The sequence below is a fragment of the Zonotrichia albicollis genome, chromosome 13 (genome assembly GCF_047830755.1).
Source record: "Zonotrichia albicollis isolate bZonAlb1 chromosome 13, bZonAlb1.hap1, whole genome shotgun sequence".
NCBI lineage: Eukaryota > Metazoa > Chordata > Aves > Passeriformes > Passerellidae > Zonotrichia > Zonotrichia albicollis.
In genome coordinates this window covers 13,297,952-13,314,772 of record NC_133831.1, presented here as the reverse complement: position 1 = coordinate 13,314,772, position 16,821 = coordinate 13,297,952, and the positions used below count along the sequence as shown (strand labels likewise).

General features: G+C 44.7%; 2 protein-coding genes across 8 annotated transcripts in view; one reads left to right on the top strand and one right to left on the bottom strand.

The window, feature by feature from the left end:
* The window catches only part of PEPD (peptidase D), a 203,238-nt gene extending 197,484 nt beyond the window's left edge, over positions 1-5,754 (bottom strand). Inside the window, exons 1-2 of the mRNA XM_074551066.1 lie at positions 5,625-5,754; positions 5,226-5,476 (exon numbers count right to left, since the gene is read on the bottom strand). Of these exons, the coding sequence (XP_074407167.1) occupies positions 5,226-5,470 (245 nt within the window). The 5' untranslated portion in view covers positions 5,471-5,476; positions 5,625-5,754. The remainder of the gene's footprint in view (positions 1-5,225; positions 5,477-5,624) is intronic.
* The window catches only part of CHST8 (carbohydrate sulfotransferase 8), a 205,626-nt gene continuing 193,360 nt past the window's right edge, over positions 4,556-16,821 (top strand). For 4 of the 7 annotated variants that reach the window (XM_074551071.1, XM_074551069.1, XM_074551073.1 and 1 more), the window contains exon 1: positions 4,871-5,050. The gene's annotated coding sequence lies outside the window, so the exon portion shown is untranslated. Of the gene's footprint in view, positions 4,811-4,870; positions 5,051-16,821 lie in introns of those variants that run through there. The other 3 variants (XM_074551068.1, XM_074551070.1, XM_074551067.1) reach the window with 2 other exon arrangements.

Genomic DNA, 16,821 nt, shown 5'->3' with positions numbered 1-16,821 from the left:
TCAGGTTTGGTTTGGAAGAGCCATCAGCAATTATTCCATCTTAACATCCATTTTTCCAGGATGGACAAAACACAGGAGCAGTAAATTACTCCAAACCCCTGCAGCTTTATATGTTGTTCTGGGGAATATTTCAACACACACCTTTGTATATGGAAAGAACCCCTTCCCACACTTATGCAGTAAGGAGCACACCAGCTCCAGCTCCCAGTTACTCCAAGTTATTGATGGAGTTTCCAAAGAGTAGTTCTGAGTGCCATTTTTGGAATCTGAGTCTGCCAGGTCTGGCTGCTCTCACTTAAGACTAAATCAAATGTTTCTCAGGCTTTCCTGTCTAAACCATATTGTTCCTTCTGGGCCCTTTGGCTATATTTTATGAAATAACTGATGTTCTCTATCTCCAGGGGGCAATTTATTACTGCTTCTACCAACAAGGAACCATATGATCTAATACACATCTCTTCCAGTTCTGTCTTTTGAGGTTTCTATAATCTTTCCAGAGATTTTTATTTTGTTCCTAAAGAATGGTTTGTGTACCCTACAATTTGTCCCATGGATATTTCTTGGTCTGAAAAAGACACTGCCTCTCCATAGAAACCTTGCCAGATAGTACCTATGCAGAAGCATTGCTCCAGGGGCAGAGTGCATGAAATTATTTATTGTTTTCTTAATTTTGGTTAATTTTGGTCCCAGAAAATTCACTCCACTTTCTTCTGTCCCTAGCATTACTCTGAGCTTTTCTCTCTTATTTAACCCTCACTGGCTCTGTCCTCAGCCTGCCCAGCTCACCCTGACTGGCTCATTGTGTGTAAGCAATTTTAAGAAAATGGCCTTTGGAGAAAAGCTCTGTTCCCCCAGTCAGGTGTGGTAACCCTAAAGCAGCATCAGTAACACAATCAGATCCTGGAACTGGCCATAGGAGAAACTTAACTCCAGCCCAAGAACCTACATGGGCAGATGTTTGAAGCAGGGCACCTCATACAGATTTATTTCAGTGGGTGCCAGAGTCAGTGGAGTCTGCAAATGAGCTTGCTGCCATGTACTTTACATGTGGGGCTCAATTCCAGGGGCATTAGCGTCCTGTTATGAGCTGCTTTTTGAGGGAAGGATCCAAAGGAGATGAAGGATTAGAGATCTGGGAGACAACATGGCCCAGATCTGCTTCAGACATTCTAATGAGGCTCTTAATTTGCTTTTTTTTTTTTGCACACACATATATACACATTTTTCCCCCATAAACTCCAACTGTTTTTGCTGCTTCTCAAGAAGGATGATTTTGAAATATCCCTTCCAAAGCTGGGACAGATGTTTCCAGAGTTGGGGTTTGTTAAATTCCTGTGGCAGCTATTTCCAAGGCTGCTTTGTCATATATTTCTTTGCAAGAGACCAAGAATGGCAGAGGGGCTTTGCAGATAAGCATTTCAATTGCAACCTTTATACTAAAGTGTAATAGGAACATTGGGGAATTAAATAAAATTATATTTTTCCTAGATGTCTGCTTAAAAAGGAAATTCAAGATTTTATGGATGCCCCAGAGACAAACTATTACATTACATTCCTCACTGTTCTTATTTGAGTTCTGCCTGTTTGAGCACCTCAAGTAGCACAGAATCATTCATAAAGAATGGGCAGAAGAGACTGTGTCCCATCAATATTTCAAGCTTGGTTATCAAATCAAGAGAAATTCATGAGTTCTGCTCCAGCTCAACATTTTCAGGTTTGATACTATTGTTTGACAGTTTAGAGGGTTTTCCCTCTGCATTCTCATTGTCATTAATATTTTATATAATGTTCCAGTTGATGCTATTGTAATATTATTTCTTTTTTTTACTTGGCTGTACTAACCAGTTTTACTTTTCTCTTTCAGCAGGGAGAAATTCACACTCATTTGCTATTTGTGGGGTGATGACATAGTGTGAAGAAGCAGTAATGATGACTGACTGATAGAAGACACCATATGTTCTCTTCATTTTTCTCTGTGCTATTTTCTGAGAGATGAATAAAGACTCAGTGTAAGATAAGCTTTCCTATATATAGTATTAAAAAAACCTGACCTTTTTTCCCAAATAATTGGCAGGATGGGAGAAATGATCTTTTTCCTAAAGCATTCAAACAGTATTGCTATAAATATCAGGCTCCAAATCATCAAGATAAATAATTTCCAGTCTTTTCCACCAGAAACATTTTACATGTATCCAGGCACCAGAAAAAAATTTACAATTAATTCCACTCACCCCCAAATGTTCTCCATCTTTCCATAGCAAACATTTTGAAAATATAAGTTACATTTGCTGATGACTAAGCAAAGGTAAACAATTCCTTCCAGTCTTAAAAGAAACTAGATTCTATATAGGGCTCTAAGTGACTGTGTGCAATGCATGATAATCAGAAATCCTGATTATAAGCACAGTACCAGCATCACTAGATCACAATACTAGATTATATGCTGGGGTGTTTCTTTTCACCCTGTGTCTGAGTCTGTGCAACTAATAAAACAGATAATAAACCCTTCAATAAATACTGCCTTTGCTTTAACATGCTTTAATATCAAAATAATTGGAAATCTCATTTCCTAGAAATAACAGAATAAAAATCTTTTATTGTTCTAGCATAAGCATTTACCAAGTATATTCTTTTCCTAGATAAATATTTCCTTTTTTTGTTTCCTCTTCATTCCACCCTCTCAAAACCAAGGCTTTGTGACTGTTGCTCTTCCTCCTAACTTTGTAATAGTCACTAACCAGCCTCAGACCACAGCAGAGCCACACACATATCTGCTAATAAGCAGTCAGGAGCAGAAACAAAGAAGTAAACAAAAGGGATTCACTTTGCCTTCTGTTCCATTGGAGACCGAGAGGGAAAAAATAAAAATCAATCCTCCAAACACAAAAATAACCCCCAGAAATCAGTGGTTTAAGATACCTTATTTTTCACATTATCAGGAATTTTTTGTAAGTAATGGAGCCAAAATTGGAGAAAAACATAATTGTGAGTCCTGCAGGCAGCAGGGCAGAGAACTCGCTGTCAATGGACCCAGAGTGCCAGGACTCTTGTTTGGGCTTTGTTTTCAAGGTCATCCATTTAAAGCATTTTTCATAACACAGCCTGAATAAAGAATAGAGAGGCGCACTCTGCTCACAAAGGCCCCCACACAGATGTGGCAGGGAAGGCTCCTCGTGCCAGGGATGGCCCTTGGAGGACATTTCCTCCCTGGTCACCTGCCATAGCAACAGACATTGAGCAGGGTTTTACATTTACAGTATGCAACTCACTTTACCCAGTTACAGACTTATTATTTTGCTGTGACAGCTTATGCACCCTGCACCACAGAGAGCAGGACAGAAGGTGCTCAGGTAAAGCAATGACTGCAGTTTTCACATGTTATTCTTCCTTTGAACTCCTAGTGGCACGAATGCATCTTCCCCTGGAAAGCTGTCACGTGCATCTACTTTTCCTATGACAATGGAATTACACAAAGTCTGATCTCAAAACTCTCATTTAAATATTCCATCCTATCAGCAATGAGCTGGCTTGCTTAAGGACTACAGACTTGGGTCCCTAATCAATGCTTTGATAAATAACACCTACTTAGAACAATTGATTGCTAAGGAGCAGACTAAGTGTAATATATTTCTGCTAATCTAGTCACAGGATAAATGTCATAGTTTATTTACAAAGACACACCTGAAATTATTCTGAGGGCTGTGGATAGGATCCATCTTGACACACATTTCACACTGCACAGAGTCAGGTGGAGGTGGGTGGTGGGCACTCAAGGCACCATGTCTGGTGTTACTTTTTGGCAAGGTCCCGCTGCCCCCAGGCTGCCAAAGCTCAGCTCCGAGGCTCCCTGGCAGCAGGGGCAGCTCCTGGGACCCACACTCCAAACTGAGGAGTGGGTGCAGAGCACAGTGCCAGGCTCTGGGGGCATTATTCACTTTAATTAAACGGCCACTTCATTACACCAGCAATAGCCAGGCATGGCACCAAGGCCATTCTTGGGGATTACAGCCATGCCCCGGTTCTGCTCTCATGAGACTCTTTATTCTGCTGCACAGTTATGTGGGAAAAGCCTCTCTGTATTTCAGGGTGGAAAATAGCCAGCAGAGAGTGCAAGAGGCCCCTTCTGTGCTGTTACTCCACAGTCCATATGCAGGCTCAAGATAAGGCACTTTGGTTCCCACCAAGCCCTGGCTACGGTGTGTCTGCTCCAGTTTGTTCTTCGAGGACACCATCACTTCAATTCTCTTCCGATTACTTCTGTACTGCCCTTGAGGTGTATGTTCACCACCGTCTTTTGTTGGAGCAAGTATGGGCCACCCATCTTCCCAAACAGTCTCAAAACACATATATATTGTACAAACTGCAGCCCCGAGGAGACGCCCGGCAGGATGCTTGAATCCATACAGAGGAGTCTCCCTTCTCCTTCCCTCCCAGACGACACCGGGGAGCAGGGGCGCACAGGCTTCCCCGCACCCTGCCCGGGACCTTTCTTTCCTCCCTCGGGGGTGCGATATTCGGCCGGGAGCCGCGCGGGCTCGGCATGCGGGAGCCGGGAGCGCGCAGGGCGGTCACGGGCTCGGCCCGCAGCGCCCCGCTCCGCTGGAACTGCCCTGCAGACAATGCACGATCCGCCGGAGCGGCGGGGAGCGCCCGGCGCCGCCAGAACGCGGCAAACTTGAGGCGAGAGCACCCCGGGAAAGGCGGCGGCCCCGGCCGGCCCCGCCCGCGCCGCGGCGAGGGCAGGAAGATGAGCCGGGCGCGGCAGGAGCGGAGCGCTCCCCGCCGGAGGCCGCCGCACCTGCTGCCGGAGGTGCGCGCTGGGCGCGGGGCGCGGCCGCCGGCGGGGCCGGGGCCGGCGGCGGGGCGGGAGGCGGGGGGCGGGGAGGGGGGCGGCGGCCTCCTCCCGTCTCGGGCGGGCTGTCCCGCTTCACTCTCTCCTCCCCGCCGAGCATCGCGGGCGCGGAGCCGCGGCTGCGGTGCGCAGGGCGGCGGCGGGAGCGGCGCGGAGGATGCGCTGAGCGAGCGCGGGAGCGGCGCGGCCGCGGCGCAGGTCAGTGGCCAGACCCCCCTGTCCCTGTCCCCGGGCCGCGCTTCGCCACCCGCATCCCCGCATCCCCCGGCCGCTCCCCAACTTTTCCCCGCACCACTTCGGGAAAGTGACCAAACTTGCGGCGGGGCCCCTCGTCCCGTGTCCCCTCGTCATCCCAGCGGTGCGACCCCCTGACCTCAGGGCTGCTCTCCCGGCTCGCGGCGCTGTGATTCCCGGTGCCGGGAATTGCGGGTGCAGGGGCAGCCGGGCGCGGTGCGGTCGCCCCGGGCTGCGGCGCGTCCCCTCCGCACCAGCTCCGCTCCCTTCGCTGCCGGGCGGGGCCGGCACAGCCCCGCTCGGGCACCGGCACCGGGACCATCTCCGGGGAGGATGGAGCCGCCGGCTCCGACGGGCTGAGCGCTCCGGGTACGGGTCCGGCATGGGTTTCTGTAACGAAAATAACGGATCCAAAACAAACTAGTTGATAAATGCAGGCATCTCCCTAGACTGGAGACCCGGTTCACGCGGAGTTCAGTCTGTGCGAGCAGGAGCGGTATGACGGGACTCGCAGGCACTTTTTAATTTCTGGAGCTACCTTTAGAGAGCAGGGGGTTTCTTTGGGCGCTGCTCTCCCGCAGGAGTGCTGTTCATCACGTCCCGATTGCCCTGCCCCAGCTCGGCCACACAGGCAGCTCGGACCTTGCAATGCCCCTTTACCCCTCAGCCAGAACGGGTGTGTTCAAACCACGGCATGTGTACAGCAAAGGATGATTTGTACAAGTATGTTTGCCCAGGGTGCTGGGGATGGCAACCGGACAGCACCCTGCTGACGTCTGGGATTCCCGGGTGCTGGTGGAAGTAGTCAGGAAGGATGTGATACCTGGTCGTAGCTGTGTCATTAGTTTAAGATTTTTCAGTGATTAGGAAAATCCCTTGTTGTGATTGTGTTATAATATTGCTTTCTGTCTGTAGCTGACTTATGTTGCATGTAGATTAACATGTTTTAAAAAACCTAAAGAGGCTCTCTTTTTTAATGTTAGACACCTACATAGAAAATTCTTGTATTTTATTGCAAGATTTAAAAGTTGCAGCTATTAAGAGAATAGGCTGTACCTGCAGTACCAGGGAGAGAGGGTGAATAGTAAACCTGAACAGTCTCAGAAATGAGAATTGGAAATGCTGCTGCTAAATCTGTTTTGTTTATCAATGATGCTCACCATTTGACAAGAAAGCTATCCTCAGTTTATCCCGAGAAGATTTCATTTTGTCAGATGCCTGGTGTCTCATCAATTCCTTTCATGTCCCTGGGATTTTCTCTTTTCCAGGCTCAGGCCACAGCGGCTCTCTGTGTTGGGGATAACTGTTAAGCTCTTCTTTTGAATTCATGAGCTTCCAAATTAAACTTTTGCTGACACCTGCTACCTAGCCTGGTTGAGCATAATGGCAGTGTCACCCAGGCTACTGGAGCTCTGCCACCAAACAAAGTAAATTACAACCAAAAATAATCGTAAGGTGCCTGGACTAGGTACCACAATGATTTGGGGGACATCTGGGAAACTCTGGCTACTGGAAATCCAATCAAAGTCTGCTTCTAATGGAGCTAACTTTCCAACAGCAATCACAGGCAGGAATTAAATCCATAGAGTAGATGGCAACAGAGATTAATAATCATCATCAATTAGCTGATGGAATCAAACAGAACAAAATGAGGGTAAACAAAAACCTATCTCCCCCTCTCCCTTGAATGCAGCCCCACCTTCATTTATCCACAGTCAAGGCATTTATCCACAGTCAAGGATCTCTCCTGAGCGCTGGTTTCAAGTGCCAAAAAATTTAGCAGGTGTCATAACATAAGGTCAAGACTTAATTATTTATATAGAGACATCAATCATCCTGTGGGGGATGATTTATTTATAAATCAGCAGAGCTGTAACAAAGACAGTGAATTCTGATTTCCTCCTGCTCCTTCCTGAAGGGACCAGGAAGGTCCACACTGTGGCCAAATGGCCTCAGGAGCCTATAGAAGTTTTTGCCCAGCCCCACACAGAGGAGGCTTTTCTCCTCCTTTTAGATCATGCAACCAAAATACCACTGGGGAAATCTCATGCATATTTGCTACATCTCAGTAATGAACATTTACTGATTATGGATTATCTGGAGAATTTAGCTTTTTAAACATTATTCAAATTTTTATGTTTATGTAAGCTAATAAGACTGAGGAGATTCAGTAACTACTCTTTGCCTTATGGTATTTGAAAAGAGTGTCCATGGGGCTTAGCTCAGCATCTTCCACAGTTGCTTTTAAAAGACTAAAATAGAATTTTTCTGCCTGAAAAAAACCCCACCCTGTCTCTACTCAGTATAATGTTCTTTGCTCACAATTAATGCCAAAAATCAATTTTCTAATATGCTTTTTATGTTTCTGCTGAGCACAAACAGGATGGCACAGTAAAAGCTTTTATTGCCATCAGATTAGGCTGCAGTGGGGGTGAGTGGCTCGGGCCAGCAGGGCTGCAGGATTGCTGTGCTGGATGAGCAAACACAGAAAGGGGCATGGGATGCTGAGCAGCAGCCACAGTCCTGCTCTCAGGGTCATTCAGGGAAATGTTATCAACTCTGTGGGCAGAAGCAGAATCAGGCCCATTAGGATTTCTGAGAGCTGGACAAAGTCAAGAACATGCACTTGGGCTGTTCCTTGGCCTCCTCTTCTGGGATTTTGATAAAGGGTTAATTACAGCCAAGGACTCTCAGAGATTTATCCATTTATTTATCTGTTAATAGGAATCATGCTGTTGATCTTATTCACATGTCTGTTTTTCAGGCAGGGAGGTGATTAAGTGAAACTGGTAAAAGAATATAGAAATAGAGATGGAAAAGAAAGTTTTGTTTAAAATAAGAGCTAGGATAGGAGGTTTCCTTTGCTTTTCCATCATTAGCTTGTGAAGATGTGTAGCCCAAACCCATCAGCTTTGCCATCAAGAAAAGAGGAGCACGGGGAGTATCCAGGGCATCTCGTGATCCTTCTGAACTTCATGGCAGGACTCCATTTTGGCAATAGCAAGTCAATAAGCTCTCCTGCGCATCAATTATTCTGTTCCCACTGATTTTAAAAGAAGACCATTTATCACTGTATTTCAGTGACAGAAATACTAAAATAATGCTTCACTGGGCTTATAAGAGGGTGTGAAAAAGGATGGATGAGCTGGCAACATCTTCAAGGAACAATTAAGACATTAAGAGGGCAGGAAAATATTTTTAGGAAATAATTAATCCGTGAGAAAACAGGAATTTAGGACTTGATTCAGTTATGAGATATTCCTCAAGCACCCTCTGAATTTTTCTCAGAGCATGTGAAAAAAATGAAAAATTCATAGTATTTCTTGTAGGCAAGACCAGTCATCTGCTTGTGTGTTTTTATGGAATACTGGGTGTATTTATAGCATTTAGTAATGCCAGCAACATTCAATGTAAAGAGTAACAGATGAATGTATCGGGAAACAAGGCACTGGCAAGGCAGGTGGGAAATGATTTCCAAAATATTGCAGCAACCAGAAATCTAGGAAGATGGTAAACATAGCAGACCTAGGTAGCCTCAAGCAAAGCCAGGGTTAAAGGCCAGGCTGAGCCCTGTGCACGTGCTCTGAGGAGGGGGAGAGCCAGGCTCCTGTGTGCCAGCCCCAGCAGAGGTGGCCTCCACACCCCTCCAGCCTCAGTGCATCCAAGGGCACAGGTGACAGTAAAAATGCAGCTGAGTGCAGAGACAAGAAAGGAGGGGAATGAAATTGTATTGGCTCAACTGCAAGAAACAAATCACAGGCTTCCCTAATCAGACAGATGATGCCTAACTAGGGCACAACGTGAACCACAAAGAAAGGTGGCAGATTTCACAAATTAGTCATGGCAAAAACGGTGAATTTCACAGCTTGAAGTGCATTCACGTTATAGGATGAAACAGCACAAAGTGATTAAGAGCTCTAACTGATAGGAGCAATAAGCATGTGAGACTTAGTCATCATACAGCAGCCAACATTTGTCTCTGGCTTCAGCTGAGCCACAGGAGCAGCCCTTCAGCCTCCAGCTTTTGAAGCTGAGTGGAGCTGGTGGGGACAATCACAAACAAGATCCCACAGATGTTTGCTGGAGTTTTCTGTTTCTGTGAGGTACAGCCAGAGCAGCTGGAGATGTTCTGCAGGCACAGGCTCTGCTCCCACTGAAACCTTGGAGCTGTGGCAGCAGGATCAGCAGGAGCTCATCTTCACAGCATGACACCATGGTGAAGAGCAGAGAGGGAAGACAGCTGAGAAAGGTTGGAATGAGGAGGGACACTGTTGCAGCACACTCCCTGCCATGCTGGGATGACCTTCCAGGTCTGACAGTGCCGATTTTAGAGCCACTAGGTGCTGGACATGGCACCTCATAGTAACCACACCACAGTATGCATCACTAATAGAAAACAACCATTAAACAGTCTATTCACATTTTCTATTCTTTCAGGGCATCACAACCAGTGTCACAAGCCTCTGTCACAGGTGGTGTTGCATGACTTTTGCTGGTAAAACATTTTAATAGCTGTGACAGCACACTTGCAAGGATATGTCTGTTAACAGATACTGGAACATTACCCTACCACTTGTATCCCTGGTCAGATGAAGATAAAAATTTTGGAGAAAAATGTCACCATTATATCTTAATACTTTTGTTTTAATGTACACCATTCTATCATAGCTATTAAAAATCCATAGAGCAAAATGGAAGCAAAGTGAGCTAATACCAACCTGGAGAATTCCTAATTGAAACTGTTGGCAGTGGGAGGCTGTGGCCAGGCTGGGGCAGTGCCGTGCCCAGGGGGTTAACACAGCCCAAGCTGGCAGGCAGGAGCAGGAGCCCTTCAGGGAGCAGAGCTGGCAGCTTCCCACTGCTTATTGAGGCCGTTCCAGCACCGGTGGGTCCGCTGAGCACAGCTGTGTTAATGCTGTGCAGGGAGAAGCTGCTGAAGTTGCCAGGACTGAAGCCACAGAGGAACGTAATGGGGCAGTGCCAGTTCCTTCAGATCCCACCTGGAATTTATGAGCCATCCACAAGGGGTAGGGAAGCATCTGCACCACAGATTATCCAACACTCACCCTCTGTGCAGAGCCCAGCTGCACTCCTCACCCAGCACGAGAGGATTTCCAGTTGTACTGTGAAGAAAAACCCTGTTGTCTTACATATTACAACAGTTTTATTACCATTATACATTGTCTTTGATACCAAGAGTTCTTTTATCATTAGAGTGCAAGCATTCTATAGTGCCAGAGTTTCATACCTCCTCAATGTTTCTCACAGGCAGTTCCTCTAAGCACTGACTGTTCCTGCTCCGTGCAGCAGCCGCCTGACTCCTCACCAATCCACTCTTTTATGCCACTGTTCTTATTGGCTACAGGTGTTGCCTGTTATCATCTGGCCTGCTCCTAATCTTTAGTAATTGGCTCCAGCTGCAACTCATTGGGGGATAAGATTACATTCTACATTACCTTCATTTACCCATACGGTGTCCCCCTACAAGACCCCGAGTAGGATTGGTCACTCTTGAACACGGATGCAAATACAAAGTCTGAAAAGAATTATAATTTCTAAAGCATTTGAAAGGAATGCCCTTGGAGCCCTGGTAAGGGACTAGAAATGAATTTTTAGAAGGCAGTCAGGGTGAGAGACCCTCTTCCCCTACACTGATTTTGGAACCTGGCAGGTTTTAAGAGATCTTTCAGTTACATTTTGCAAATCAATGCTGATTTGATGTATTGGAGCTCAGCACTGTGCCAATTCACTGTCAAACCAGTATTAACTAGGCATTTTTGGGGAATGCTTATATCTCAAGGTCCATTAAATATGCAAACCTGGCAATTATTTCACCACCCTTAAAATACTTAATTTGAGATGTGCATCAGAGAACCCATAAATGGTCTTTCAGTCCTCATCAGAATGAAGCCTCCCTCTACTGAAAGTGCAAGTCAGAGTCCTGGGAGAGGGGCTGGTGGCTGTGCTGGGGATGAACACAGGAGGCAGGAGGGGCCCGATGAAGCACAGGCACGTTAAGGTCTGCTAGGGCCTGATCTGCCGACCACCATTCATTCACACAGCAACCAAGCAGGAGAAAGCCAGGAAATGTTAAGTCAATGGCCATCCTGGAGAGAGCGCTAATTACTCACCTTGGGAGAGGTGGCTGGATCAGCTGCAGGAACTTTCTGAGTGCTTTTTGAACCTGAGTGCCTGTCATCTGACATTCACTTAAAGCTACGAGCTAAATAAAAGTTGCTTTGTTTTTTAACAGTTGCTAATTTAGCCAGAGCTGGAAGAGATCCTGGTCTTTAAATCTGTGTTCCTTTAATACCCGCACAGAAACAGTTGGAGAGAGGTGGTTTCTCCTTCTATCCAGTGTGGTCCTCAAATACAGACCTGATCCCCTTCAGGGTTGGGAGAATCACAGCAATGGTTAGCTGGTCACATGTATATTAAGATGACTGACTTCAGGCACCTATGTTTGAATATGTGATTTAATATGCCTTCATTTTTATGTCCTGAAATGGGAATACTTCTTAGCTCAGAGAAGATAAATTAATTTTTGTGTTGCTTTTAAGTTCTTTAATGGAAGATGTTACATAAATTATTATTTAATATACTTTAACAGGTTTTTTTGCATGAGCTGCTTGATCTGCTTAGCGCATATAAATCAGTATGAGATGCATTAGTAAAATAAGTTCAAAAATCTAAAGAGTACATCAGAAGTTAGACTAGTGCATAAAAAGAGCTAAAAGCTAAGTTTCTCTTTTATTGGTAAAAAAGCAGACAGATTGGGGTTTTTTGTGGACCTTTAGACTCCTCATTTCTCAGGAATCACAAAATCCATTTGTGAAAAGATCTAGGAAATAAAGAAAGAAATTGTACAAGTGACATCCTGGTCAGTAAAGCATGTGAGTCTGCAGGCACACAGACAGGATGATGCCATGAATCTCCCCTTTGTGCTGCAGTTCAGAAGAGGAGTTATTTTCTTCATCTGAGCAGATGCCAAAGGCTCAGAGAAGGGCGAGCGGACAGAATGCAGCCCCTTTCTTGTAGCAGAAATGTATTTGCCTCTGAGAGAAGAGAGAAAAGAAAAGAGAGAAGAGAGAATCCCCTCCTAATCTGCAGTGGTGAAAACCCCTTCATCTGGGGGTTAGCACAGCACTGGGTGCAAGGCAGAGCATGACCAGCTATTATTTCATCCTTCCATCCCTCAGTCCAGAACTTTTTCCATCCTACACAGATTTCCACATCCACCAGTTCTAGGGAAAGTTCCTTCCCTGCATCTCTAAGATACACAAACACTTACATGCTTTTTTCCATCTTTCCCAAAAGCAGATTTTATCACACTCACATTCAAAAACCTCCCTCTTCAACTACAGAAGCTAATTTTTCACTTTTCTGGCTTTTCTTCTCAACCATTATTCAGATCCCATTGTTAGTTTTTCTTCCAATAACACCAAAGCCCTGTAACAATGTTTTAAAGAGTCACTTATAACTTACTAGCAAAGTAATTCACGTCTGCCTGTTAGTTATGGCTGTGGGATCCACCCAAGGAAGCTGCTGTCCAATAAATTACTGAACTGTCTGCCTTCACACAGTGCTCCCCAAACTCTGCAGCATCTCTTCCCTGCTTTCTATCACCTAACTTAGTGCCAAAACAAAGGATGTTTCAGCAGCTGTTTCAGCACTTAATGCCAATATTCCTTTGCAGACTAGGGGGAAGGGATTTCCTTTCAAAATGCCACTCTCCCACTGAGACTGGCAGTAGTATTATCTCACATCTTTAAATACCAGTCTTGGAGTTATTGGTGTGACAGCAAGGTGCAGAGATTTTATGACACAGAAAATTTACATGAGCAATTTCTTTTTTTTTTTTTGTTTTGTTTTCAACATTTAAAATCTAAAGTTACTTTTGAATCCTTGAATTAATTAATTAATCCTTTTGTTATAAGCATGGTAATTGTTTAATGCTTTGAAATAGCACTGCCCATATTGCTTTGTGTATGCTGTCCCTCCTGCAGGTCTCAGTGTCTCCCCACAGCATTAGATGTTGTATATGCTCCTAACATGTGCAAATCTACAGCTCACATAAAGCTCTTCTGTTCTGTGCCTTACACAGGAGAGCTACTGCACTGATAGCAGCCAGTACATAGTACCTATAAATAACAAATCATCACACCTGCCTGCACTGTGTTCTTCTGATACATTATTAACCTCTGGTGCAGCACTTTTACTTCAAAATACTAGAATCAGCTTGTTATTCTGCCTTTAGTTTACACTGGGAGAAACCTCAGCTCAGGATAATGTCAGGAGATTATCTGAGGTCTCTGTTATAGTAGCAGCATGTGTTGCTAGCTCAGAAATTCATCTGGTTTTCATAAATATTTGATAGGGCTCTATCATCCTCATCATCATTTGGGCTGGTTGGAAGAGGATCCCCCCCATGATTGCAGCCCATTTCTGAGTTGTGGTGGAAAGTCAGTCGGTGATATTTCAATCACAGTGTTCTTATAACAAATTCCATTCAAATGCTCTCTGAAAGGGAGTTAAGGTTTCATCCTGCTGCTTAGAGAATGATATGCTAAATGCAGCTTCCCATGGGCTTGGCTGCAGTCCAGCACTTTGTAATTTATAGTTCTCCTTCCGAGTTCTGGCTGTGACCTTGGGAAGTTCTTCCACATTTTGCTAAAGCACCATCCCAGAGCCCTCACCCCTTCCCAGGAGCACAGGGCAGCTGCTGGGACACCCAGGGCAGGTGGCAGCAGCAGCACAGGGGAGGGCACATTGCCTCTTTTTTACTATTAGGAGCAAATCATGGAACGTTGTTCTTAAATGACAGAAATTATTAGGTAGCTTCAAAGCATGAAATTCATTCACAGAAGAGGTTTAAATTATATTAGCCAAAGGCGTTTTCTGCAGAGACAGCCACAAAACAGCTCTAATTTGAGATCTCCAAACAGCTGTTGTGCCCTATGTATTTATATTGAAAAAATAACCTGGAAGATTATGTTAACATGCAATTAAATTTAAAAAAAGTTTTAACATAAATACTGATCTTATTGATAGCATACAGGGGGTGCCTAAGAGGCTTTTCTGAGAAATGTGTGTGTCCATGGCCAGAGGAACTGACAACCCAGATTGTAACACATGCCACTTTTAACAGAAAAATTGTGTAATTGAGAGAAATTATTGCCCCTTGAAGATTACATTCATTATAGATTGTAACAGAGATATGTCTTCAGAATGACTGCAGTTCTCTTCAGTTAAAGAGCTATTCAGAAATAGCAGTTTGAGCTCATGGATGTAGCTGCAATTGTTTTAGCAGAGTTAGTGAGGGAAAGCAATTTAGAGGAAGGTACAGCAGACCCATGCAGCTCTTTTGTTTCTTTATTCTTTCCAGATTTTTCAAGGACATATCTTCTGAAAGCACTTGTTTGTACTTACCTATTTGGATTCCTTAGAATGGGGAATAATTTTAAAATAAAAAAATGATTACTTTTAAAATAATGATTTTTTAAATTATTTCTTTTAAATTTTAAAATAATGAGAGAAGTATCTTAGACTTTTTATTTCACCAATTGCTATGGATTTTCTGCAAAACAAGTGATATGGGTGTAGCTTTGAAACCTAAGAAAAACAACTCTTCATTTTTTCATTTGGTGTTCAAAGTATTGCATATGACATTATTTATGATTGGCACTTACCATAAATGAATTTTCTCTGTAACCCAGTTGTATCCCAGTTGTATCTCTTTTGAAGTGCTTCTTCTATTACCTGATGTGAAGACATCAGAGAATAATTATGTTAAGTAGTTCATTGTAAACAATAAACCAGCAAACCCAAGGAACTCCCTTTGCTAGGTGTTCATCACCAAGACACCACTGGCAAAACCCAAAGCCATTGTGCTGTAAACATTCATCAGCTCCTTGGACCAATCTAAAACTGGTGGCACTCCACTGGAGAACTTCAGCAGAAATATGTTTGGCTTTTTTCTTCACTTATGGCCCAACTCCAGTGCAATGTTTGGCTTTTTTCTTCCCTTGTGGCCCAACTCCAGTGCACTGATTCCACCTGTGGGCAGTGGTGCTGTGTGTGCAGAGACCTTTGCAGCGGCGCCCCAACGGGAAAGGACAACTGGCAATATTTATGGCAGGTTTCTGTGCTAAAGGTTTCTGTGCTCTACACTGAGTATTTATTCTGGCAGTAGCTCTAATTGTGCTGTAAACCACCCTGGGTGCTGGTTGCTGTGTGCCCAGGAGTTTGACTAGAAGCCAGCCAACAGTGAGCTCTGTGATAATGGTTCATCATTTCGCCGCAGGAGCCCCATGCCCGTGGGTAGCAACAGCCTTCCTGCTTCCTCCCACGCTCTCTGAGCAACCAAATCCCATCTCCAGGGTGTCTTCTGGGCTATAAACTGCTGTTGTTTATTATTAGCACACCTTGATAGTGAGGTGTGTATTAGAGACACCTTTCTCTCACATGTTAGAGAATTAATATCAGCCTTTCTCCAAGCCAGCTGACCCCATTCACATGCATTTCCAGGGCACAGAAGTAGTGGGGAGAGCTTGTGCAGAGGGGATCCACCACCAGAGCTCATAATTTCCTCCAGGAAATGTCTTCCCTCTGCAAAGTCCTGCTCAGCCTGGGGATCTCCTCATTTTTTCGGTGGAACCTAGTCAGTGTTGGCTTTGGCAGTGCTCTGAGCAGAGGCAGTGGTTTCTTCCAGCTTTTCAGTGTTGCAGAGTTTTTTGCATGATCATTGGCATTATTCATGCACACCTCCAGCTCCTCATCCTTAAGTGACTTTGAGACTTCCTTCTATAATCCATCATATCTGCAGCCCTCTTGGCTGGCCTTGCCTTAGTAACAACTGCTTCTTCTCCCAGCAGTTCTCCTGACACCTCTGTCAGCAGGACAGAAAGCTGAGCTCACTAAGAGGGGACTATGTGGAATTCATCCACATTTGGATGGGAAGGGAGGGTGCATAATGGATGAAGGAGATATGTGAGAGAGCATCAGTGGGAGCAGCTGGGCTCATTCACAGAAGCAGCTCTGCCCTGTAATTCCATGTATCACTGTGTGCCATTACCTGCAGCAGAGCCTGTGAGACAAGAAATACTCCTTCCATCTGAGCTGGCTCCTGTGTGTCTGATCAGAGCCCCTCTGCTTTTCCAGCCATAGACCATCATCTCTCTGCCTGCACAAGCCTGGCAGTAATGCCACACTGGGACCTTCCCTGCTTGGCTGTTCAACTGCCCTGTTACTGTCTTTTCTCAGGGCTTCTTTTCCCTCCAATATCTCACCTAAACTTTTTTCTTTCTTAGCTTCAGGCCATTGTTCCCTGGCCTACAATTTTCTGAGACTGTGAATAACTTCCTTCATTTCTCTTGTTCCTTTGATATTAGACTGTGGTCATGTTCACCCTGAGCCATCTCTTTCACTGGACTCTGAATTTGGCTTTCTCAGCCTCACCACAAGTTATGTTCTCTAATCTACATGCCATTGTCCTCCTTTGTTTTCATCTTCTTTTGAAGTTTGGTTGCCAGAAATACAGAGCATCATGCTTTTAGATGGCTGTTATTTGTACTGACTTACATGCACTTCCCACAGTTATCTGTATTTTCTTACCCAGAAGGGCTATTTTTGTTTATGTTGGTTTACTTGATGAAATTATCTCTCTCCTCTCCAAATTTAATTTTGCAAATGAAAATATATGAAATAACTCTCCATTTTTCTGCCAAGGTACCAAC